We start from the raw sequence: 26,415 nt of genomic DNA on the forward strand, positions 1-26,415 counted from the left end.
CGGGAGTGTGTGATGGGACGGTGTGGAGGGAGATTTACTCTGTGTCTGACCCCGGGAGTGTGTGATGGGACGGTGTGGAGGGAGATTCACTCTGTGTCTGACCCCGGGTGTGTGTGACTGAACGGTGTGGAGGGAGATTCACTCTGTGTCTGACCCCGGGAGTGTGTGATGGGACGGTGTGGAAGGTGATTCACTCTGTGTCTGACCCAGGAGTTTGTGGTGGGACGGTGTGGAATGTGATTCACTCTGTGTCTGACCCCGGGAGTGTGTGATGGGACGGTGTGGAGGGAGATTTTCTCTGTGTCTGACCCCGGGAGTGTGTGATGGGACGGTGTGGAGGGAGATTCACTCTGTGTCTGACCCCAGGAGTTTGTGGTGGGACGGTGTGGAATGTTTTTCACTCTGTGTCTGACCCCGGGAGTGTGTGATGGGACGGTGTGGAGGGAGATTCACTCTGTGTCTGACCCCGGGAGTGTGCGACTGAACGGTGTGGAGGGAAATTCACTCTGTGTCTGACCCCGGGAGTGTGTGATGGGACGGTGTGGAAGGTGATTCACTCTGTGTCTGACCCCAGTAGTTTGTGGTGGGACGGTGTGGAATGTGATTCACTCTGTGTCTGACCCCGGGAGTGTGTGATGGGACGGTGTGGAGGGAGCCTCAGCCTGTTTCAACTTCTCTCTGTTCCGTCCCCAGCTGAACCTGATGTATCGTACGCGGAACTGAATGTCAAGACCCTCTCGGCGCCGCGGATCCGGACAGATGGAGGTCAGTTTTATCTTTGTTGGTTTGACCGTGTTCAGTTCATGTGTCCGATCCTGTCGAGAGTTCTCAGGGCAAAAGCACAGCTGACCCGAATGATTCCCTGTTTGAGCATCGGACGGAGGGAACGCGTGGGAGAGAGGATGGTTTGGGGGTGGTAATGTTTGAGTAAGGGGCGGAACTGAGGGAGCGCCATTGGTTAGTTTGAGGCGAGAGTGCTGTGGGAGGGTCGGTGAGGAGAGATATCATTGGATGTGCCGTGTGGAGAAAGGGGCAATGAAGAGCAAGCTCTCTTGGCGGGGGGTCGGGGGGCGGAGGGGTGGTGGTGAGGAGGCGGAGATGAGTGCACGCCGTGTTGGTGAGGAGGGACACAGTGGGAGAGACGGTGAGGGGGGAGCGCGGTCTAAAGCCTTAACCACTTTCTCCCTTTTCTTAACCCCACTCTCTTCTCCCTCTTTTTCCTTCTCTCCCTTCCCTCACCTCCTCCCACCCTCTCTTCTCCCCCGCTCTTTCCCTTTCTCCCCTCCTCTCTCCCTGTTTTAGCTGCTGTGTCCCACTGACCCATTTTCTTCACCGTCTCTCATTGCCCCGTCTCCCTCCCGTCTCTCCTCTATCAAAGTCACCGGCTTTCGCACTCTCGGTCTCCCCCTCGCGATCTTCCCGTCTCTCTTTGCTCACTCTCTCCCCCCGTCCACCCCTCCCGGCCTTCCCACCTCTCTCTGTCCCTAAATTTGCCGCTCATCTCCCCTTGCGCCTTCATTTCCTCTCTATCCAAGCCTCCATTCCCTCTCTATCCAAGCCTCCATTCCTTCCCCCGACGCTCTCACCCTTCGCTCTTTCCTCTCTCTGTCAAAATCCCTTCCTCATCCCTCTCCCATTTTTCTCTTCCTCTCACTCACCCTTCTCAATCCCCCTCTCTTTCGCGCTCTCTCATACCTCTCTCTGTCATCTCATTGTTCCCGACTCTCACCTCTCTCTCCCACTGTGTCTCCACCTTTCTCTCCACGTTCTCCCTCCCATTTTGTGTGTCGCATCTTCGAAGGGTTCCGGCCCGAAACGTCGACCGATCTTTTCCGCGGATGCTGCCCGACCTGCTGAGTTCCTCCAGCGTGTTTTGAGTGTTGCATCGCCCCTATCGCTGTCTACCCCATACCGTCCATCGCTCTCCTCTTCTGCCTGCCCGTGTCTCTCCTCCTTCTCCCACCTTTCTCTTGCTGTCTAACCACCTGTCTCCCCCTCACTGGCACCTCTTCCTCTTTTTTCTCCCCCTCTCTTCTCTCTGTCTCCGACACCCGCCCCCATTTTCTACCGCTCTCACTCTCTTCCTAATCTGCCTGTCCGACTCTCTCTCCCCGCCGGTCTGAACGCCACCTACTCAGAGCTGAACTTTCGGAAAGAGGAACCCCGCATCGATAAGGGCGAAGATCCGCCCATTTCCTCGAGACCCGGCGGGTTGCCAACCACTGCACAAACAGGTCAGGGTTCGCAGGGATTACGTCATGTTGGAGTGATCACGTGTCATTCACCCAAGTGACCAAGTTTCTGATGCATCTGTTTCCTCTGTCAGCTCGTTTCCACAGACTGACCACCATCTGGGTAATAAAAGTTTATTACTCGGCTCCCCAGTTAAATCCCTGTCTGTAATATGCATCAATGACCTGGACGAAATTGTAAATGGGTGCGTTAGAAACATAGAAACGTAGAAAACACACGTCACAATACAGGCCCATCGGCCAAGAAAGCTGCGCCGAACATATCCTTACCTTAGAACTACCTGGTTTACCCATAGCCCACTATTTTTCTAAGCTCCGTGTCGCCATCCACGAGTCTCTTAAAAGGCCCTATAGATTCCGCCTCCACCACCGCCGCCGGCACCACGCACTCACCACTCTCTGTGTAAAAAATGTACCCCGACATCTCCTCTGTACTTACTTCCAAGTACTTTAAATCTATGCCCTCTCGTGTTAGCCATTTCAGCCCTGGGGATAAGCCTCTGACTATCCACACGATCAATAGCTCTCATTAACTTGTACACCTTTGTCAAGTCACCACTCATCCTCCGCCCCTCCAAGGAGAAAAGGTTGTGTTCACTCAACCTATTCTCATAAAGCATGTCCCCAATCCAGGCAACGTCCTGTAACCTCTGCACCTTTTCTATTGTTTCCACGTCTTTCCTGTGGTGAGGCGACCAGAACTGAGCACAGTGCTCCAAGTGGGGTCAGACCAGAGTCTTATATAACTGTAACATTACCTCTCGGCTCTTAAATGTATATAAATAATCTGAATTAAATTGTAGATGCGTGCGTTGGTAGGTTTACAGATGATCCGCCGACAGGTGGTGCTGTGGAGAGCAGACAAGACTGGTAAATAATTCATTGGGACGTAGATCAGTTACGGATATGGTTTGGAGACCGGGAAGATGGAGCTAAACTCGGACAAACCTAAAATATTGCACCTTAGTCGGTCAAATGAAAGAAGTGACACACTGGCCAAGCCTACACCCTAAGCAGTGTTGAAACATAGAAACAGAGAAACATAATAGAGACATTCTTGCCTTTAATAGTCGGGGCATTGAGTACAAATGTCAGGGAGTTATGTTGCAATTTTACCAAACTCACTATTTAGTGTGAATCAGGTGTTTTGTCTACAGTTCCGGTGACCACATTATCGGAAGGATGTCAGGGCGTTGGGTATCCCACCAGAGAGGTGTAACAGGACGCTGCTCGGATTCGATGCCAACGAGAGGTCGGACACCTGGGTGGCTTCCTCTGTAGCGGAGGAGGCTCAGGGGAGATCTGACTGATCTCTGGAACGCGTCAGACACCAGTCAGCCTTTCCCAAGTCACGGAATTTGGACCATCAGCGATGACGGCTACAGTAGATGTGATTGAGAGAGGGAGGGGTGATTGTGGTGGTAGGAGAGAGTGCGGATGGAGGGTGGGAGGGAGCACTAGTGGTGGTCACGGTGGAATTCACACACACGCTGAATGGTCTCTCCACAGGTCCGCATAAACAGGAGTCGAAAGAGAACTTCGGAAATAGATCGCACCGTAAGATCTGCCTACTCTGCCTCGTTACCTGCGCCCTTATCGCGATAGTGGCCGGGCTCTCGATCTTTGGTGAGTCGAATGGGCTCCGGGTGGTGTCAGACCATAAACAAACAGAGTGGGATGAAATGTTTGCGCAAAAGTTCACAGTGACACAGAATCTCCCCTCACAGTGACGCCGCTGCGATCTTCACCGTGACAACGACACGTTCCACACCGTGACACTGACACGACCCTCACTATGTCAGCGACACGCCCCTTACCGTGACACAGACGTTATCCTCAATGTAGCATAGAGAAGACCCTTAACATTATTATAACAGTACCGGCACACGGTGCACGACAGTAGACTCACCGTAAAACCGAAAAACCCCTCACCGTGACACCGACACAGCTCCCTGACACCGACACTTCCCTCTCCGTGACAACAACATTCCCCACACTGTGACACCGACACCCCCAACACCGTGACACCGTCCAGCCCACACCATTACACCAACACCCCCCTCACCGTGACACTTATACACCCCACACCGTTACACTGACACTCCTCTCACAGGGACATCGTCACGACCCTCACTGTGACACCGACAGGCCCCCCACCGTGACATCGTCACGCCTTTCACCGTGTCACGGACACTCTACATCACTGTGACACCGACACTCCCTCACTCTGTGACTTCGACGCTCTCTTCACCTTGACACTTACACACCCCACACCGAAACACTGACACTCCGTTCACTGTGACACCAACACTACCCTCTCCGTCACCCTGATACACCGCTCACTGTGACACCCACACAGTCCTCACTGTAACACTGACGCACCCCTCTGCGTGACACCGACAAACCCTCTCTGTGACAGCAACACACCCATCACTGTGACATCGACACAACCCTCTCCGTGACACTGATACACCCCTCTGCGTGACAGCGCTACTCTCCACACCGTGACACAGTCAAGCCCCTCACTGTGATACCGATAGACCACTCACCTTGACACCGACAGGACTCTCATTGTGACACCAACATTCAACAAACTGTGCCATAGAGAGGCCTATCACTGTGACAGCCACACACCCCTCACTCTGACTCTGACACTCCCTATACCGTGTCACAGACAGGCCCTCACTGTGACACCGACAGGCCCCTCACTGTGACACCCACACACCCCTTACTGTAACACCCACACAGCCCTCACTGTGACACAGACACGCCCGTCACTATGACACCGACACGCACCTCAGTATGACCCCCACACCGTGAAAGCGACACTCCTCGGACCTTGTCACAGATACGCTTCTCACTGTGACACAAAATCTACCCTCATCTGACACAGACACACAATTCACTGTGACACCGACACACCTCACACCGTGTCACTGACACACCCCTTACTATCACTCTCAGTATCACAGACTCGTCAGTCTCTGATCACCTCCAACCGAAACTACCGGAGACTTTGGGAACAACATCAGGAGATGAACAGGACCCAACGCCAATATCAACAGCAAGTCCATGAGCTGAACTCAACCCTTAAATCCAGGACATTTGAACACTCCCGCCTGGAACTCTCCCAGAGAAACTGTCTAAAGAATATTTCCACCCTCAACAACAACCTCTCCAATCTCGAAAACAACATTACCATCCTCAACTCCGAACTCTCAGAGCTGAATCAAACACACACCGATCTCCGCCATGAATGCAATCAGCTCGAAACAAAGTACAGAATCATCACCGAAACCAAAGATCAGATTTGCCAGTACCTCAACAGGAGAAGAGGTGAGACGACATCCCCCCGTAATCCTCCTCCTCATCACAGGGGGGGGGTGAGAGAAGGGGAGGGAGGAAGTGGAGAGCTTCACTCCATCTCTTGCCCCGGGAGAGTGTGATGGGACAGTGTGGAGTGAATTTCATTCTGTGCCTGTTCCTGGGATGGTGTGATGGGACGGGGTGGAGGGAGCTTCAGTCTGTCTCTGACTGTAGAAAGTGTGATGGGGCAGTCTGGCGGGAGCGACATCTAGTGTCTGACCCCAGGAGTGTGTGACGGGACAGTCCGAAGGGAGCGACATCTAGTGTCTGACCCCGGGAGTGCGTGATGCGCATGTCGGACAGAACTTGACTCTGCGTCGGATCCTGACTGTGTGAAGAGATGATGCATAAGAGGCTTCACTCTGCGTTTGACATCAGATCTCTTTGGTAGCTCGGACGAAGCGGGCTTCGCTCTCTGTCTGATCCCAGAAGTGTGTGATGAGCCGGAGTGGAGGGAGCTTTACTCTGTGCCTGACCCCAGACGTGTGTGATGGGACGATGCGCTGGGAGATCCAATCTGTGTTTCACCAGGGGAGTGTGTGATGGGACGGTGTGGAGGGAGATTCACTCTGTGTCTCACCCCGGGAGTGTGTGATGGGACAGTGTGGAGGGAGATTCACTCTGTGACTGACCCCGGGAGTGTGTGATGGGAAGGTGTGGAGGGAGATTCACTCTGTGTCTGAACCCGGGAGTGTGTGATGGGACGGTGTGGAGGGAGATTCACTCTGTGTCTGACCCCGAGAGTGTGTGATGGGACGGTGTGGAGGGAGATTCACACTGTGTCTGACCCCGGGAGTTTGTGATGGGACGGTGTGGAGGGAGATTCACTCTGTGTCTCACCCCGGGAGTGTGTGACTGAACGGTGTGGAGGGAGATTCACTCTGTGTCTGACCCCGGGAGTGTGTGATGGGACGGTGTGGAAGGTGATTCACTCTGTGTCTGACCCCAGGAGTTTGTGGTGGGATGGTGTGGAATGTGATTCACTCTGTGTCTGACCCCGGGAGTGTGTGATGGGACGGTGTGGAGGGAGATTCACTCTGTGTCTCACCCCGGGAGTGTGTGATGGGACGGTGTGGAGGGAGATTCACTCTGTGTCTGACCCCGGGAGTGTGCGATGGGACGGTGTGGAAGGTGATTGACTGCGTGTCTGACCACGGGAGCGTGTGATGGGACGGTGTGGAAGGTGATTCACTCTGTGTCTGACCCCAGGAGTGTGTGATGGGACGGTGTGGAGGGAGACTCATCCTGTGTCTCACCCGGGCAGTGTGTGATCGGACGGTGTGGAAGGAGATTCACTCTGTGTCTGACCCCGGGATGTGCAATGGGACGGTGTGGAGGGAGACTAATCCTGTGTCTGACCCCGGGAATGTGTGATGGGACGGTGTGGAAGGTGATTCACTCTGTGTCTGACCCCAGGAGTTTGTGGTGGGACGGTGTGGAATGTGATTCACTCTGTGTCTGACCCCGGGAGTGTGTGATGGGACGGTGTGGAGGGAGACTCATCCTGTGTCTGACCCCGGGAATGTGTGATGGGACGGTGTGGAAGGTGATTCACTCTGTGTCTGACCCCAGGAGTTTGTGGTGGGGCGGTGTGGAATGTGATTCACTCTGTGTCTGACCCCGGGAGTGTGTGATGGGACGGTGTGGAGGGAGACTCATCCTGTGTCTGACACCGGGAATGTGTGATGGGACGGTGTGGAAGGTGATTCACTCTGTGTCTGTCCCCGGGAATGTGTGACTGAACGGTGTGGAGGGAGATTCACTCTGTGTCTGACCCCGGGAATGTGTGATGGGACGGTGTGGAAGGTGACTCACTCTGTGTCTGACCCCAGGAGTTTGTGTTTGGACGGTGTGGAATGTGATTCACTCTGTGTCTGACTCCGGGAGTGTGTGATGGGACGGTGCGGAGGGAGATTCACTCTGTGTCTGACCACGGGAGTGTGTGATGGGACGGTGCGGAGGGAGATTCACTCTGTGTCTGACCCCGGGAGCGTGTGATGGAACGGTGTGGAGGGAGATTCACTCTGTGTCTGATCCCGGGAGTGTGTGATGGGACGGTGTGGAGGGAGATTCACTCTGTGTCTGACCCCGGGAGTGTGTGATGGGACGGTGTGGAATGTGATTCACTCTGTGTCTGACCCGGGAGTGTGTGATGGGACGGTGTGGAGGGAGATTCAGTCTGTGTCTGACCCCGGGAGAGTGTGATGGGACGGTGTGGAGGGAGATTCACTCTGTGTCTCTGACCCCGGGAGTGTGTTGTGGGACGGTGTGGAATGTGATTCACTCTGTGTCTGACCCCGGGAGTGTGTGATGGGACGGTGTGGAGGGAGATTCACTCTGTGTCTGACCCCGGGAGTGTGTGATGGGACGGTGTGGAGAGAGATTCACTCTGTGACTGACCCCGGGAGTGTGTGATGGGACGGTGTGGAGGGAGATTCACTCTGTGTCTGACCCCGGGGGTGTGTGATGGGACGGTGTGGAGTGAGATTCACTCTGTGTCTGACCCCGGGAGTGTGTGATGGGACGGTGTAGAGGGAGATTCACTCTGTGTCTGACCCCGGGAGTGTGTGATGGGACGGTGTGGAGGGAGATTCACTCTGTGTCTGACCCCGGGAGTGTGTGATGGGACGGTGTGGAAGGTGATTCACTCTGTGTCTGACCCCAGGAGTTTGTGGTGGGACGGTGTGGAAGGTGATTCACTCTGTGTCTGACCCCGGGAGTGTGTGATGGGACGGTGTGGAGGGAGATTCACTCTGTGTCTGACCCCGGGAGTGTGTGATGGGACGGCGTGGAGGGAGATTCACTCTGTGTCTGACCCGGGAGTGTGTGACTGAACGGTGTGGAGGGAAATTCACTCAGTGTCTGACCCCGGGAGTGTGTGATGCGACGGTGTGGAGGGAGATTCACTCTGTGTCTGACCCCGGGACTGTGTGATGGGAAGGTGTGGAGGGAGATTCACTCTGTGTCTGACCCCGGGAGTGTGTGATGGGACGGTGTGGAGGGAGATTCACTCTGTGTCTCTGACCCCGGGAGTGTGTTGTGGGACGGTGTGGAATGTGATTCACTCTGTGTCTGACCCCGGGAGTGTGTGATGGGACGGTGTGGAGGGAGATTCACTCTGTGTCTGACCCCGGGAGTGTGTGATGGGACGGTGTGGAGAGAGATTCACTCTGTGACTGACCCCGGGAGTGTGTGATGGGACGGTGTGGAGGGAGATTCACTCTGTGTCTGACCCCGGGGGTGTGTGATGGGACGGTGTGGAGTGAGATTCACTCTGTGTCTGACCCCGGAGTGTGTGATGGGTCGGTGTAGAGGGAGATTCACTCTGTCTCTGACCCCGGGAGTGTGTGATGGGACGGTGTGGAGGGAGATTCACTCTGTGTCTGACCCCGGGAGTGTGTGACTGAACGGTATGGAGGGAGATTCACTCTGTGTCTGACCCCGGGAGTGTGTGATGGGACGGTGTGGAAGGTGATTCACTCTGTGTCTGACCCCAGGAGTTTGTGGTGGGACGGTGTGGAAGGTGATTCACTCTGTGTCTGACCCCGGGAGTGTGTGATGGGACGGTGTGGAGGGAGATTCACTCTGTGTCTGACCCCGGGAGTGTGTGATGGGACGGCGTGGAGGGAGATTCACTCTGTGTCTGACCCCGGGAGTGTGTGACTGAACGGTGTGGAGGGAAATTCACTCAGTGTCTGACCCCGGGAGTGTGTGATGGGACGGTGTGGAGGGAGATTCACTCTGTGTCTGACCCCGGGAGTGTGTGATGGGAAGGTGTGGAGGGAGATTCACTCTGTGTCTGACCCCGGGAGTGTGTGATGGGACGGTGTGGAGGGAGATTCACTCTGTGTCTGACCCCGGAGTGTGTGATGGGACGGTGTGGAGGGAGATTCACTCTGTGTCTGACCCCGGGAGTGTGTGATGGGACGGTGTGGAATGTGATTCACTCTGTGTCTGACCCCGGGAGTTTGTGATGGGACGGTGTGGAGGGAGATTCACTCTGTGTCTGACCCCGGGAGTGTGTGATGGGACGGTGTGGAGGGAGATTCACTCTGTGACTGACCCCGGGAGTGTGTGATGGGACGGTGTGGAGGGAGATTCACTCTGTGACTGACCCCGGGAGTGTGTGATGGGACGGTGTGGAGGGAGATTCACTCTGTGTCTGACCCCGGGAGTGTGTGATGGGACGGTGTGGAGGGAGATTCACTCTGTGTCTGACCCCGGGAGTGTGTGATGGGACGGTGTGGAGGGAGATTTACTCTGTGTCTGACCCCGGGAGTGTGTGATGGGACGGTGTGGAGGGAGATTCACTCTGTGTCTGACCCCGGGTGTGTGTGACTGAACGGTGTGGAGGGAGATTCACTCTGTGTCTGACCCCGGGAGTGTGTGATGGGACGGTGTGGAAGGTGATTCACTCTGTGTCTGACCCCAGGAGTTTGTGGTGGGACGGTGTGGAATGTGATTCACTCTGTGTCTGACCCCGGAGTGTGTGATGGGACGGTGTGGAGGGAGATTTTCTCTGTGTCTGACCCCGGGAGTGTGTGATGGGACGGTGTGGAGGGAGATTCACTCTGTGTCTGACCCCAGGAGTTTGTGGTGGGACGGTGTGGAATGTTTTTCACTCTGTGTCTGACCCCGGGAGTGTGTGATGGGACGGTGTGGAGGGAGATTCACTCTGTGTCTGACCCCGGGAGTGTGCGACTGAACGGTGTGGAGGGAAATTCACTCTGTGTCTGACCCCGGGAGTGTGTGATGGGACGGTGTGGAAGGTGATTCACTCTGTGTCTGACCCCAGTAGTTTGTGGTGGGACGGTGTGGAATGTGATTCACTCTGTGTCTGACCCCGGGAGTGTGTGATGGGACGGTGTGGAGGGAGCCTCAGCCTGTTTCAACTTCTCTCTGTTCCGTCCCCAGCTGAACCTGATGTATCGTACGCGGAACTGAATGTCAAGACCCTCTCGGCGCCGCGGATCCGGACAGATGGAGGTCAGTTTTATCTTTGTTGGTTTGACCGTGTTCAGTTCATGTGTCCGATCCTGTCGAGAGTTCTCAGGGCAAAAGCACAGCTGACCCGAATGATTCCCTGTTTGAGCATCGGACGGAGGGAACGCGTGGGAGAGAGGATGGTTTGGGGGTGGTAATGTTTGAGTAAGGGGCGGAACTGAGGGAGCGCCATTGGTTAGTTTGAGGCGAGAGTGCTGTGGGAGGGTCGGTGAGGAGAGATATCATTGGATGTGCCGTGTGGAGAAAGGGGCAATGAAGAGCAAGCTCTCTTGGCGGGGGGTCGGGGGGCGGAGGGGTGGTGGTGAGGAGGCGGAGATGAGTGCACGCCGTGTTGGTGAGGAGGGACACAGTGGGAGAGACGGTGAGGGGGGAGCGCGGTCTAAAGCCTTAACCACTTTCTCCCTTTTCTTAACCCCACTCTCTTCTCCCTCTTTTTCCTTCTCTCCCTTCCCTCACCTCCTCCCACCCTCTCTTCTCCCCCGCTCTTTCCCTTTCTCCCCTCCTCTCTCCCTGTTTTAGCTGCTGTGTCCCACTGACCCATTTTCTTCACCGTCTCTCATTGCCCCGTCTCCCTCCCGTCTCTCCTCTATCAAAGTCACCGGCTTTCGCACTCTCGGTCTCCCCCTCGCGATCTTCCCGTCTCTCTTTGCTCACTCTCTCCCCCCGTCCACCCCTCCCGGCCTTCCCACCTCTCTCTGTCCCTAAATTTGCCGCTCATCTCCCCTTGCGCCTTCATTTCCTCTCTATCCAAGCCTCCATTCCCTCTCTATCCAAGCCTCCATTCCTTCCCCCGACGCTCTCACCCTTCGCTCTTTCCTCTCTCTGTCAAAATCCCTTCCTCATCCCTCTCCCATTTTTCTCTTCCTCTCACTCACCCTTCTCAATCCCCCTCTCTTTCGCGCTCTCTCATACCTCTCTCTGTCATCTCATTGTTCCCGACTCTCACCTCTCTCTCCCACTGTGTCTCCACCTTTCTCTCCACGTTCTCCCTCCCATTTTGTGTGTCGCATCTTCGAAGGGTTCCGGCCCGAAACGTCGACCGATCTTTTCCGCGGATGCTGCCCGACCTGCTGAGTTCCTCCAGCGTGTTTTGAGTGTTGCATCGCCCCTATCGCTGTCTACCCCATACCGTCCATCGCTCTCCTCTTCTGCCTGCCCGTGTCTCTCCTCCTTCTCCCACCTTTCTCTTGCTGTCTAACCACCTGTCTCCCCCTCACTGGCACCTCTTCCTCTTTTTTCTCCCCCTCTCTTCTCTCTGTCTCCGACACCCGCCCCCATTTTCTACCGCTCTCACTCTCTTCCTAATCTGCCTGTCCGACTCTCTCTCCCCGCCGGTCTGAACGCCACCTACTCAGAGCTGAACTTTCGGAAAGAGGAACCCCGCATCGATAAGGGCGAAGATCCGCCCATTTCCTCGAGACCCGGCGGGTTGCCAACCACTGCACAAACAGGTCAGGGTTCGCAGGGATTACGTCATGTTGGAGTGATCACGTGTCATTCACCCAAGTGACCAAGTTTCTGATGCATCTGTTTCCTCTGTCAGCTCGTTTCCACAGACTGACCACCATCTGGGTAATAAAAGTTTATTACTCGGCTCCCCAGTTAAATCCCTGTCTGTAATATGCATCAATGACCTGGACGAAATTGTAAATGGGTGCGTTAGAAACATAGAAACGTAGAAAACACACGTCACAATACAGGCCCATCGGCCAAGAAAGCTGCGCCGAACATATCCTTACCTTAGAACTACCTGGTTTACCCATAGCCCACTATTTTTCTAAGCTCCGTGTCGCCATCCACGAGTCTCTTAAAAGGCCCTATAGATTCCGCCTCCACCACCGCCGCCGGCACCACGCACTCACCACTCTCTGTGTAAAAAATGTACCCCGACATCTCCTCTGTACTTACTTCCAAGTACTTTAAATCTATGCCCTCTCGTGTTAGCCATTTCAGCCCTGGGGATAAGCCTCTGACTATCCACACGATCAATAGCTCTCATTAACTTGTACACCTTTGTCAAGTCACCACTCATCCTCCGCCCCTCCAAGGAGAAAAGGTTGTGTTCACTCAACCTATTCTCATAAAGCATGTCCCCAATCCAGGCAACGTCCTGTAACCTCTGCACCTTTTCTATTGTTTCCACGTCTTTCCTGTGGTGAGGCGACCAGAACTGAGCACAGTGCTCCAAGTGGGGTCAGACCAGAGTCTTATATAACTGTAACATTACCTCTCGGCTCTTAAATGTATATAAATAATCTGAATTAAATTGTAGATGCGTGCGTTGGTAGGTTTACAGATGATCCGCCGACAGGTGGTGCTGTGGAGAGCAGACAAGACTGGCAAATAATTCATTGGGACGTAGATCAGTTACGGATATGGTTTGGAGACCGGGAAGATGGAGCTAAACTCGGACAAACCTAAAATATTGCACCTTAGTCGGTCAAATGAAAGAAGTGACACACTGGCCAAGCCTACACCCTAAGCAGTGTTGAAACATAGAAACAGAGAAACATAATAGAGACATTCTTGCCTTTAATAGTCGGGGCATTGAGTACAAATGTCAGGGAGTTATGTTGCAATTTTACCAAACTCACTATTTAGTGTGAATCAGGTGTTTTGTCTACAGTTCCGGTGACCACATTATCGGAAGGATGTCAGGGCGTTGGGTATCCCACCAGAGAGGTGTAACAGGACGCTGCTCGGATTCGATGCCAACGAGAGGTCGGACACCTGGGTGGCTTCCTCTGTAGCGGAGGAGGCTCAGGGGAGATCTGACTGATCTCTGGAACGCGTCAGACACCAGTCAGCCTTTCCCAAGTCACGGAATTTGGACCATCAGCGATGACGGCTACAGTAGATGTGATTGAGAGAGGGAGGGGTGATTGTGGTGGTAGGAGAGAGTGCGGATGGAGGGTGGGAGGGAGCACTAGTGGTGGTCACGGTGGAATTCACACACACGCTGAATGGTCTCTCCACAGGTCCGCATAAACAGGAGTCGAAAGAGAACTTCGGAAATAGATCGCACCGTAAGATCTGCCTACTCTGCCTCGTTACCTGCGCCCTTATCGCGATAGTGGCCGGGCTCTCGATCTTTGGTGAGTCGAATGGGCTCCGGGTGGTGTCAGACCATAAACAAACAGAGTGGGATGAAATGTTTGCGCAAAAGTTCACAGTGACACAGAATCTCCCCTCACAGTGACGCCGCTGCGATCTTCACCGTGACAACGACACGTTCCACACCGTGACACTGACACGACCCTCACTATGTCAGCGACACGCCCCTTACCGTGACACAGACGTTATCCTCAATGTAGCATAGAGAAGACCCTTAACATTATTATAACAGTACCGGCACACGGTGCACGACAGTAGACTCACCGTAAAACCGAAAAACCCCTCACCGTGACACCGACACAGCTCCCTGACACCGACACTTCCCTCTCCGTGACAACAACATTCCCCACACTGTGACACCGACACCCCCAACACCGTGACACCGTCCAGCCCACACCATTACACCAACACCCCCCTCACCGTGACACTTATACACCCCACACCGTTACACTGACACTCCTCTCACAGGGACATCGTCACGACCCTCACTGTGACACCGACAGGCCCCCCACCGTGACATCGTCACGCCTTTCACCGTGTCACGGACACTCTACATCACTGTGACACCGACACTCCCTCACTCTGTGACTTCGACGCTCTCTTCACCTTGACACTTACACACCCCACACCGAAACACTGACACTCCGTTCACTGTGACACCAACACTACCCTCTCCGTCACCCTGATACACCGCTCACTGTGACACCCACACAGTCCTCACTGTAACACTGACGCACCCCTCTGCGTGACACCGACAAACCCTCTCTGTGACAGCAACACACCCATCACTGTGACATCGACACAACCCTCTCCGTGACACTGATACACCCCTCTGCGTGACAGCGCCACTCTCCACACCGTGACACAGTCAAGCCCCTCACTGTGATACCGATAGACCACTCACCTTGACACCGACAGGACTCTCATTGTGACACCAACATTCAACAAACTGTGCCATAGAGAGGCCTATCACTGTGACAGCCACACACCCCTCACTCTGACTCTGACACTCCCTATACCGTGTCACAGACAGGCCCTCACTGTGACACCGACAGGCCCCTCACTGTGACACCCACACACCCCTTACTGTAACACCCACACAGCCCTCACTGTGACACAGACACGCCCGTCACTATGACACCGACACGCACCTCAGTATGACCCCCACACCGTGAAAGCGACACTCCTCGGACCTTGTCACAGACACGCTTCTCACTGTGACACAGAATCTACCCTCATCTGACACAGACGCACAATTCACTGTGACACCGACACACCTCACACCGTGTCACTGACACACCCCTTACTATCACTCTCAGTATCACAGACTCGTCAGTCTCTGATCACCTCCAACCGAAACTACCGGAGACTTTGGGAACAACATCAGGAGATGAACAGGACCCAACGCCAATATCAACAGCAAGTCCATGAGCTGAACTCAACCCTTAAATCCAGGACATTTGAACACTCCCGCCTGGAACTCTCCCAGAGAAACTGTCTAAAGAATATTTCCACCCTCAACAACAACCTCTCCAATCTCGAAAACAACATTACCATCCTCAACTCCGAACTCTCAGAGCTGAATCAAACACACACCGATCTCCGCCATGAATGCAATCAGCTCGAAACAAAGTACAGAATCATCACCGAAACCAAAGATCAGATTTGCCAGTACCTCAACAGGAGAAGAGGTGAGACGACATCCCCCCGTAATCCTCCTCCTCATCACAGGGGGGGGTGAGAGAAGGGGAGGGAGGAAGTGGAGAGCTTCACTCCATCTCTTGCCCCGGGAGAGTGTGATGGGACAGTGTGGAGTGAATTTCATTCTGTGCCTGTTCCTGGGATGGTGTGATGGGACGGGGTGGAGGGAGCTTCAGTCTGTCTCTGACTGTAGAAAGTGTGATGGGGCAGTCTGGCGGGAGCGACATCTAGTGTCTGACCCCAGGAGTGTGTGACGGGACAGTCCGAAGGGAGCGACATCTAGTGTCTGACCCCGGGAGTGCGTGATGCGCATGTCGGACAGAACTTGACTCTGCGTCGGATCCTGACTGTGTGAAGAGATGATGCATAAGAGGCTTCACTCTGCGTTTGACATCAGATCTCTTTGGTAGCTCGGACGAAGCGGGCTTCGCTCTCTGTCTGATCCCAGAAGTGTGTGATGAGCCGGAGTGGAGGGAGCTTTACTCTGTGCCTGACCCCAGACGTGTGTGATGGGACGATGCGCTGGGAGATCCAATCTGTGTTTCACCAGGGGAGTGTGTGATGGGACGGTGTGGAGGGAGCCTGACTCTGTGTCTGACCTCGGGAGTGTGTGATGGGAAGGTGTGGAGGGAGGGTCACTCTGTGTCTGACCCCGGGAGTGTGTGATGGGACGGTGCGCTGTGAGATTCACTCTGTGTCTGACCTCGGGAGTGTGTGATGGGAAGGTGTGGAGGGAGATTCACTCTGTGTCTGACCCCGGGAGTGTGTGACGGGACGGTGTGGAGGGAGATTCACTCTGTGTCTGACCTCGGGAGTGTGTGATGGGAAGGTGTGGAGGGAGATTCACTCTGTGTCTGACCCCGGGAGTGTGTGACGGGACGGTGTGGAGGGAGATTCACTCTGTGTCTGACCTCGGGAGTGTGTGATGGGAAGGTGTGGAGGGAGGGTCACTCTGTGTCTGACCCCGGGAGTGTGTGATGGGACGGTGCGCTGTGAGATTCACTCTGTGTCTGACCTCGGGAGTGTGTGATGGGAAGGTGTGGAGGGAGATTCACTCTGTGTCTGACCCCGGGAGTGTGTGACCGGACGGTGTGGAGGGAGATTCACTCTGTGTCTGACCTCGGGAGTGTGTGATGGGAAGGTGTGGAGGGAGGGTCACTCTGTGTCTGACCCCGGGAGTGTGTGATGGGACGGTGCGCTGTGAGATTCACTCTGTGTCTGACCCCGGGAGTGTGTGATGGGACGGTGCGCTGTGAGATTCACTCTGTGTCTGACCTCTTGAGTGTGTGATGGGAAGGTGTGGAGGGAGATTCACTCTGTGTCTGACCCCGGGAGTGTGTGACGGGACGGTGTGGAGGGAGATTCACTCTGTGTGTCTGACCCCGGGAGTGTGTGACGGGACGGTGTGGAGGGAGATTCATTCTGTGTTTGACCGGGGGAGTGTGCAATGGGACGGTGCGGAGGGACATTGACTTTTTCTTATCCGAGTCGGCGCAACGGGATTAATGGAGGGAGATTCACTGTTTCCTGTTCCTGAGTTTCAGAGCAAACGTGTCCCCAGTACTGGACCGAAAAGGAAGGCTGGTGTTATTTTATATCCATGTCCTTAAAATCTTATGATGGAGCGAGGGAACATTGTTCAAAATTTGATGCAAGGCTCCTGGAAATAAATTCAAACGCGGAAAAGGTATGTTTTACCGTGGGAAGAGATATCTACAATAAAGATCTCCCGGGGTGTGACGCACAGTGGAGTTTCCTTCACACCATCTCACCATACACTGCTGGTTTGAGACACAGGGTGAAGCTCCTTCCACAACGTCCCGTCACAAACTTCCGGGGACAGAGACAGTGAATTTCCCTCAACACTGTTGCATCAAACACGACTGGGATCAGAGACAAAGTGAAGCTCCCTACACACCGTCCCGTCCACAGTCCCGTGGTCAGTCACCGAGAAGCTCACTCAACGCCGTTCCATCACACACTCCCGGGATTAGACACAGAGTGTATCTCTCTCCGCACCGTCTCATCACACACTCCCGGGGTCAGACACAGACTGAATCTCCCTCCACACTGTCCCATCACACACTCCCGGGGTCAGACACAGAGTGAATCTCCCTGCACACCGTCCCATCAGACACAGAGTGAATCTCGCTGTACACCGTCCCATCACACACTCCCGGGGTCAGACACAGAGTGAAGATCCCCCCGCACTTTCCCATCACTCACTCCTTGAGTCAAACACAGAGTGAATCTCCCTGAACACCATCCAATCACACACTCCCTGGGTCAGACACAGAGTGAATCTCCCTCTGCTCCTTCCCATCACAAACTCCCGGGGACAGACACACAAAGTGAATCTCCCTCCGCACCGTCCCATCACACACTCCCGGGGTCAGGACTGGGTGGTTTCCCCTCTGTACCGTCCCTTCACATGGACAGGCATTGAGAGAGACTGGTTCTAAACATTAATGAAGGGATTTAATTTCACAGAATTTTGTTTCCAATGATGTCACTCGATACACAGCGTACTGGATTGGAAAATGCGCAAACAGGTGAATTTGGACTGTTCCTGGTCTGTGATGTGGGAGTGGGTCAGTGGGGTTAGTTTGTTGACTGACACAGCGTTGTCAAGAGAGGGTTGTGCAGTGAGATTAATTTGGGAACTGACTCGGGATCTTAGGGGAGAGCGGTGCAGTGGGATTCATACGGCGATGTACTCGGCGCTGTGGGAAGAGCAGGGTATCATGGGATTAGTTCAGAAATTGACATGGGGCTGTGGGGAGATGAGTCGGATTAGTTTGCCGACGGTCACCGGTTGTCTGCTGACTCTTGAAATTGTTTTAACCTCTGATAGGAACGTCGCCTCTTATCTTCTGTACAAGGTGAAGTATGGATGGGCCACCTGCAGTAAGTGCGACTCGCACGCATGGAGTTACGATTGCAAAAATGAATACAGATTTATCTGCGAGAAGTCTGCATATTTATACCCGGATATTCCTGAAGAGATCCAAGGTCTCTGTCAACAGCCTGTCGGGCCGACTTCAATCAAGTGACTACACCCTTCTTCTCCCCATTCAATCTACCCCACTCTGAAACCCTCATAATTTCATCCCCTCCCACCCTCTGTGCCCCTCCCTGCTACCCTATTCTCCTCCTCTACTCGCATCCACATTGTCCCCACTACTCCCCCTCTCCCAATCTGAACTACTCTTCTCCCCTCCAGGCCCCGCTCTCTCCTTCTTTCCCCATTTATTCCCTCTTTCCACCCGTCTTCTCTCCCTGCCCTTCTTATTCCCAACTCATTCCGCTTCTGCCCCTTCCTCTCCACCTCCGACCCCTTTTTCCGCCTCTCCTCTCTCGGTTCCCTCCACCCAATCTCGCCTCAATTCTGTGCGCACTGGCCCTCAGTTCACCAACCCAGGGGGACAAGATTGTGCACATTCACCCTATCTGTGCCTCTCCTGGCTTCATACTTACGCTCCAAGGAGCAAAGTCCGATCCTTCTTGCCTTCTCTCCATAACTCAGAACCTCGAGTCCCGGCACCATCCTCGTAAATCTCCCTCTGCAGTTTTTCCAGCTCAGTGGCATCTTTCCTACAGCAGCGCGACCAGAACTGAACACCGTACTCCCAGCGCGGCCTCACCGACCTTTTGTACAACTGCAACGTGACCTCAGTACGGTGCAAAGATGTAAAAAACACGAAAATTAGGAAAATTAATAAATACTGCAAGGAGGTGAATACCGAGAGAGTGTTTAAGTGTTCAGGGAACTTTCGCAATCTGATGGCGGAGGAGAAGTAACTGTTTGCAAATTGTTCAGTTTCCCGGCTCCTGTACCCCTCCCCGATGGTACCCATGAGCACAGGGCATTTCCCGGCGGGAGAGGGCCCTCGCTGATGGATGCGGTCTTCCCGAGACATTCCTTCTTGAACATGTCCTCGATGGAGGAGACGGTTGTGCCCGTGATGGAGCTGGCTGAGTCCAGAACCTTCTATGGCCCATGGCGACCCTCTGCGTTGCAGCCTCCACACCAGGCGGCCATGCGACAAGACAGAATGCTCGACCCCGTACATCCCTAGAAATGTGCGAGTCCGGTATGATGTTAAAACCACTATCTTTATTAGGAACTACTTATAATATAGTAACTTAACCAAGATAAACAAAAGTTAACGGTGTTATGTGTAGATATGTGTATAAATATAACTATTTAGTTTGGGGGAAAAGGCTTAGCGTCTTTAGATGGAAAAGCAGGAATGTTCAGTAATCCACGAAGTAAATTATTGGAGAGGGACATTTGTAATTCAAGGTAAAACGTAGAGAAAAGGTAAGTACAAAATATTCCACAGGTTTCACGCTGGTAAAACGAGGTGGCAGGCGCCGTCGGACTTGTCTGACGTGTCGTTTCAAATGCACATATGAGTTATCCACGATAGTGATCTGTCACGGGAATATCGTATTCCAGAGGTTACCACACAGCATACCCAGGCAACCTAAAATCCACTCCTATGGATCCTTCGAAGTGACAGTCACACATTCGTTGTGCACCGTGTGCCGAAGCTTAAAGTACCACAAGGGTACTCCCCACACAGGAGATTAGTGTGCAAACTTAAAGCACATGGTATTTGGGGTAAGGTATTGATGTGGATGGAGAATTGGTTAGCAGAGAGGAAGCAAAGAGTGGGAATAAACGGGACCTTTTCAGAATGACAGGCGGTGACTAGTGGGGTACCGCAAGGCTCAGTGCTGGGACCCCAGTTGTCTACAATATATATTAATGACTTGGATGAGGAAATTAAATGCAGCATCTCCAAGTTTGCGGATGACACGAAGCTGGGTGGCACTGTTAGCTGTGAGGAGGATGCTAAGAGGATGCAGGGTGACTTGAATAAGTTGGGTGAGTGGGCAAATTCATGGCAGATGCAATTTAATGTGGATAAATGTGAAGTTATCCACTTTGGTAGCAAAAATAGGAAAACAGATTATTATCTGAATATTGGCCGATTAGGAAAAGGGGAGGTGCAACGAGACCTGGTTGTCATTACGCACCAGTCATTGAAAGTCGGCATGCAGGTAAAGCAGGCGGTGAAAAAGGCGAATGGTATGCTGGCATTTATAGCGAGAGGATTCGAGTACAGGAGCAGGGAGGTACTACTGCAGTTGTACAAGGCCTTGGTGAGACCACACCTGGAGTATTGTGTGCAGTTTTGGTCCCCTAATCTGAGGAAAGACATCCTTGCCATAGAGGGAGTACAAAGAAGGTTCACCAGATTGATTCCTGGGATGGCAGGACTTTCATATGAAGAAAGACTGGATGAACTGGGCTTGTACTCGTTGGAATTTAGAAGATTGAGGGGGGATCTGCTTGAAACGTATAAAATCCTAAAGGGATTGGACAGGCTAGATGCAGGAAGATTGTTCCCGATGTTGGGGAAGTCCAGAACAAGGGGTCACGGTTTGAGGATAAAGGGGAAGCCTTTTAGGACCGAGATTAGGAAAAACTTCTTCACTCAGAGAGTGGTGAATCTGTGGAATTCTCTGCCACAGGAAGCAGTTGAGGCCAGTATATTGGCTATATTTAAGAGGGAGTTAGATATGGCCCTTGTGGCTACGGGGATCAGGGGGTATGGAGGGAAGGCTGGGGCGGGGTTCTGAGTTGTATGATCAGCCATGATCATAATAAATGGCGGTGCAGGCTTGAAGGGCCGAATGGCCTACTCCTGCACCTATTTTCTATGTGTCTATGTTTCTATTTCTCTCTCTCTCTCTCTCTCTCTCTCTCTCTCTCTCTCTCTCTCTCTCTCACTGTGTTTAATCTGCCCAAACCACGGCAGCCAGTGACTGACGTCATATCCTGCCTCCCTCAGGCGTTCTGAAAGCGACAGTCCACAGTAAACGAAACCTGCGGGTTTGGAACAACACCGACCCATAACACACTGACAGGGTTAGACACAGAGTGAAGCTCCGTCCACACCGTCCCAACACGCTCTCCCGTGGTCAGACACAGAGTGAATCTCCCTCCACACTGACCCATCACACAATCCCGGGGTCAGACACAGAGTTAATCTCCCTCCACACCGTCCCATCACACACTTCCGGGGTCAGACACAGGGTGAAACTTTCTCCACCCCGTATCATCATACACTCCCGCGTTGAGACACATAATGAAGCCTCCTCCTTCCTTTTACACAATTTGGTGATCAGACACAAAGAGTGCAGCTCCCTCCGCACTCTCCCTTCCCCCCACTCCTGTTGTAATAATCCGAGAGAGACTCCGTAAATTGTTTCCCATTCTAGGAATTAATCAAAGGAATTTAATTTCACCGAGTGTTGTTAGCACGCTCATGACATCTTTATCCATGCAACTGGATTGGAAATGCGAAAAGGGGTAAGATTTGGACTGATCTGTCGGGTTAGAATTAGGGAATGACACAATACTGACTGGAGAAAATTGGATTAGTTTACGGACTGAAATATGTTTGTGGGAAGAAGTGGACTATCGGGATTGTTTGAAGTCTGTAGGAGATTGTCGGGAGTGGGTCGCACAATGGGAATATTTTGGGGAACAATACGTGTCTGTCGAGGAAGGGTAGGGCTGTGGGAATATCTTGAGGACGGGCAGGAACTCTGGGGAGGATCAGTACCCTGGGATTACTTTGCTGACAGATGCAGGGCTGTAGGAATGCAAGACGCAGCGGAATTAGTTTAGAGAGGGACACGAAGTTATGGGGAGATGGATGGAACGTGGCACTGAACTGATTTGTGAGAAAAACGTTGGGCAGCTGGACCTCTCTGGCGCAGGTGTGACCTGTATCAAAACGACGAGTTGCACTTGAATCCTAGGGGGACCAATATCCTGGCGGGGAGATTTGCGAAGGCTACTGGGGAGACTTTAAGCTAGAATCGTTAGGGGGTGGGAGTCAAATTGAAGAGACGAGGAGAGAGGAGGTTAGTTCACAATTAGAGAAAGCTAGTAGACAGTGTGAGGGAGGATAGACAGAGGACAGCGAAGGGGAGCACACAGACCGAAGATGTAGGGGAGAAGGTAGAAAAAGATAACAAAGTTATTTTGCACCATTAGGGATAAACAGAGAGTAAGAGGTGGAGAGTTTATTAAATACATCTATTTCAATACTAGGAACATTGCAAAAAAAAGGTGGATAGTTTAGTGTATGGACTGATATCTGGAAATATGATGCTGTAGCTGTTAGTGAAACGTGCTGAGGCAGCGGTGTGATTGGCAACTAAATATTCCTGGATTTCGTTGCTTCAGGTGTGATAGAACCGGAGGAACAAGAGGGGGAGGTGTTGCATTGCTTGTCAGAGAAAATATTACAGCGGTACTTTAAAGGATAGATTAGAGATAGAACATGGTTTACTCGTCGGCAGCTACAAGATAGAAACTACAGGATAGAAACATGCACTGAGCTCATCTGCCTTTCGTACAATACTTCCTGCATTAAAACGCACTCAGCTCATAACATGAGACCCAGCAGGCTCAAATGTTTACTTCCATACTTTCTCTGAGATCTTAACAACATCTACCCCAATAACCACTCCACTATCAGTTTTGGCATTCTGCTTTACATCCCTCTGCATCTCGAGTATAAACCGTTTCAAGCCCCCTCTTATATGAAAACTTCCCGCTGGGTTATTGGTTCCCGTCCAGTTCGGGTGTAAACTGAGAGAGTTGCTCGGGGCAGAGAAAATGAATGAGCTGCACAATGTGGGGTGGTGTGACGTGGTCTCCAGGCAGGAGTATGTGCTGCCCCCTAGTGTTCGGTCGGCAGATGACAAGCTCTGTTCTGGTCTTCTGCGGATTTCAATGGCAGTCAGTGGACCCAGAGCTGCACGCTGCGTTGTCGCCGATTTTTATATACAAGCCCACAGAACCTCTTTTCTGTCCTATAACACGAATCCGCTATCATCACAGCTGACCTCATCTCGTTCGTCCCTTTCTCTTCTGAATCACCAGAGCCAACCTCATAGACATCATCTGCCAGACTTGCATCTACCCGGTTATTTGCACCCCTCTCCCTCGCCTAGAAGTCTACACAGTATTATACCTGTTAATGAGGAGTTTGACCCGGGGCACACTACACTGGGACTGGCTGTTTAATCCCTTTCATCCTCCTGACTGTCACCCAGTTCCCTGTGAACCTTGGTCTAACTTCCTGCCTATCACCGCCCCCCTCAGCTTCCCGCATGACCCTGAACTCATCAAGTTCCATTTCCTTATCTCTGAGTGTTGGAAGCAGCATCCGGATGCACTTCTCACAGGTGAAGTCGTCAGAGACACTGGAGGTCTCCCTGCCGTCCCAAGTCCTGCAAGAGGAGCATTCAAATATCACTCCAGGCATGCCTAATGCTCTTACTGTGCTCTTACTAAATCAAACCTATCAACTTTTACCCCTATCTTATCTTTATTTGCCCCCGCTTGGGAATCCGCTTCACAGATTGGTTGTTGTTCAAAAAAAAAAAAAAAACAACTCGAGACGCTGCTTTTTAATTCACATACAGTGGAATGCAAAAGTTTGGACACCCCTGGTCAAAATTTCTTTTACTGTGAAAAGATAAGCGTGTAAAAGATCACCTGATTTCCAAAAGGCATAACCTGAAAGATTACACGTTTGGTTCATATTTTAAGCGGATTACTTTTCCTTTATTTCCATCTTGTACAATTTAAAAATAACAAAAAAGGAAAAGGGCCCGAAGCTACAGTTCGGGCAGCCTGCTTGGCCAGTACTTAGGAACACCTCCTGTGGCAAATATCACAGCTTGTAAACGCTCCTTATAGCCTGCTCAGAGTCTTTCAATTCTTCTTCAGGAATATTCTTCCATTCTTCCTGCAAAACGCTTCTAGTTCTGAGAGATTCTTGGGCCGTCCTGCGTATCTTTTCAGGTCTTCCACAGACTTTCGATGATGCTTGGGTCGGGGGACTGTGAGAGCCAGGGCAAAATCTTCAGTTTGCTCCCCTTCAGTTAGTCTATTGTGGATTTTGAGGTGTGTTTAAGTTCATTATCCTGTTGTAGAAGCCATCCTCTTTTCATCTTCAGCTTTTTTACAAACAGTGTGCCGTTTTATTTATTTTTTATTTTCCAGAATTTGCTGGTATTTAATTAAATTCATTCTTCCCTCTTCCAGTGAAATGTTCCCAGTGCCATTGGATGCAACACAAGCCCAAAGCATTATCGATCCACCCCCGTGCTTAACAGTCGGAGAGGTGTTCTTTTCATGAAATTCTGCACCTTTTTTTCTCTAAACATACCGTTGCTCATTGCAGACAATAAGTTCTGTTTTCACCTCATTAGTCCACGGCACTTGTTTGCAAAATGAATCAGGCTTGTTTAGATGCTCCCTTGCAAACTTCTGACGCTGAATTTTCTGGTGAGGATGCAGGAAAGGTTTTCTTCATATGACTCTTCCATGAAGGTCATATTTGTGCAGGTGTCGCTGCACAATAGAAGAGTGCACCAGTACTCCAGGGTCAGCTAAATCTTCCTGAAGTTCTTTTTCAGTCAAACGGGGCTTTTGATTTGCCTCACCAGTAATCCTACGAGTAGATCTCTCGGAAAATATTCTGCTCTTCCAGCCCTCAACTCAACCTCCCCGTTCCTGTTAACTGCCATTTCTTAATTACATTACAAACTGAGGAAACGGCTACCTAAAAATGATTTGTTATCTTCTTATAGTCTTTCCTTGCTTTGTGGGCATGAATTATTTTAGCTCTCAGAGGGCTAGGCAGCTGCCTACAGGAGCCCATGGCTGCTGATTGTTGGGATAAGGTTTGAGGAGTCAGGGTATTTATAAAGTTTTCAACGTTGCATCACCTTGCTTTTCCTAACGATGATTGTCAACAAGCCATAACCCTAACAAGCTAATTAAGGTCCGAGACTTTGGTAAAAGTTATCTGAGAGCTCAAATCTCCTGGGGTGACAAACCTTTGCATCGTCATCCTTTCCCTTTTTTTCGCTCTAAAATTGTACAAAACAAAACAAATGCACTAATCTTGATTACAATGTTGAAAAGATTGTTTAAACATTAACTTAATGACTTTTGGAGATCAGGACATCTTCTATTCGTCTACACACACATTGCATGCCACCCTACTTGCCCCGCTCCTGATCTCTGTTTGGAGGCTGTCCCGACGCCAAAATTGTAAAAATTTATCACATATTCCTCAGATCATAGAGTGGAACTCCCACCGGAGCGTCCCATCACACAGTCCTTGGATCAGACACAGAGTGAAGCTCCATCCACACCGTTCCATCACACAGTCCTTGGATCAGACACAGAGTGAAGCTCCATCCACACTGTCCCATCACACACTCCGGGGGTCAGACACAGAGTGAAGCTCCATCCATACCGTTTCATCACACAGTCCTGGGATCAGACACAGAGTGAAGCTCCATCCATACCGTCCCATCACACACTCCGGGGGTCAGACACAGAGTGAATCTCCCTCCACACTGTCCCATCACACACTCCCGGGGTCAGACTCAGAGTGAATCTCCCTCCACACCGTCCCATCACACACTCCCGGGGTCAGACACAGAGTGAATCTCCCTCCGCACCGTCCATCACACACTCCTGGGGTCAGACACAGAGTAAAGCTCCATCCATACCGTCCCATTACACACTCCGGGGGTCAGACACAGAGTGAATCTCCCTCCACACCGTCCCATCACACACTCCCGGGGTCAGACACAGAGTGAAGCTCCATCCACACCGTCCCATCACACAGTCCCAGGATCAGACACAGAGTGAAGCTCCATCCACACCGTCCCATCACACACTCCGGGGGTCAGACACAGAGTGAAGCTCCATCCATACCGTTTCATCACACAGTCCTGGGATCAGACACAGAGTGAAGCTCCATTCATACCGTCCCATCACACACTCCGGGGGTCAGACACAGAGTGAATCTCCCTCCACACCGTCCCATCACACACTCCTGGGGTCAGAAACAGAGTGAATCTC

General features: G+C 52.2%; 1 protein-coding gene across 6 annotated transcripts; it reads left to right on the forward strand.

The window, feature by feature from the left end:
* The first annotated feature begins 688 nt into the window (after nucleotides 1-688).
* On the forward strand, nucleotides 689-19,194 carry LOC140207338 (uncharacterized). Of its 6 annotated transcripts, XM_072275874.1 has the most exons (11): nucleotides 689-765; nucleotides 2,139-2,234; nucleotides 3,762-3,878; nucleotides 5,217-5,588; nucleotides 10,533-10,604; nucleotides 11,978-12,073; nucleotides 13,601-13,717; nucleotides 15,056-15,427; nucleotides 16,982-17,124; nucleotides 17,928-17,989; nucleotides 18,292-19,194. In XM_072275874.1, exons 4-11 carry the CDS (start codon nucleotides 5,288-5,290, stop codon nucleotides 18,488-18,490), a joined length of 1,362 nt encoding a protein of 453 aa, XP_072131975.1. In that variant the 5' UTR covers nucleotides 689-765; nucleotides 2,139-2,234; nucleotides 3,762-3,878; nucleotides 5,217-5,287; the 3' UTR covers nucleotides 18,491-19,194. The 6 variants fall into 6 exon arrangements, with proteins under 6 accessions (XP_072131975.1, XP_072131971.1, XP_072131972.1 ...); XM_072275870.1 differs by lacking the exon at nucleotides 2,139-2,234 and having other exon boundaries at nucleotides 3,056-3,878; XM_072275871.1 differs by lacking the exon at nucleotides 2,139-2,234.
* Nucleotides 19,195-26,415: the final 7,221 nt, after the last annotated feature.

Source organism: Mobula birostris, chromosome 13 (assembly GCF_030028105.1).
Source record: "Mobula birostris isolate sMobBir1 chromosome 13, sMobBir1.hap1, whole genome shotgun sequence".
NCBI classification, from domain to species: Eukaryota; Metazoa; Chordata; class Chondrichthyes; order Myliobatiformes; family Myliobatidae; genus Mobula; species Mobula birostris.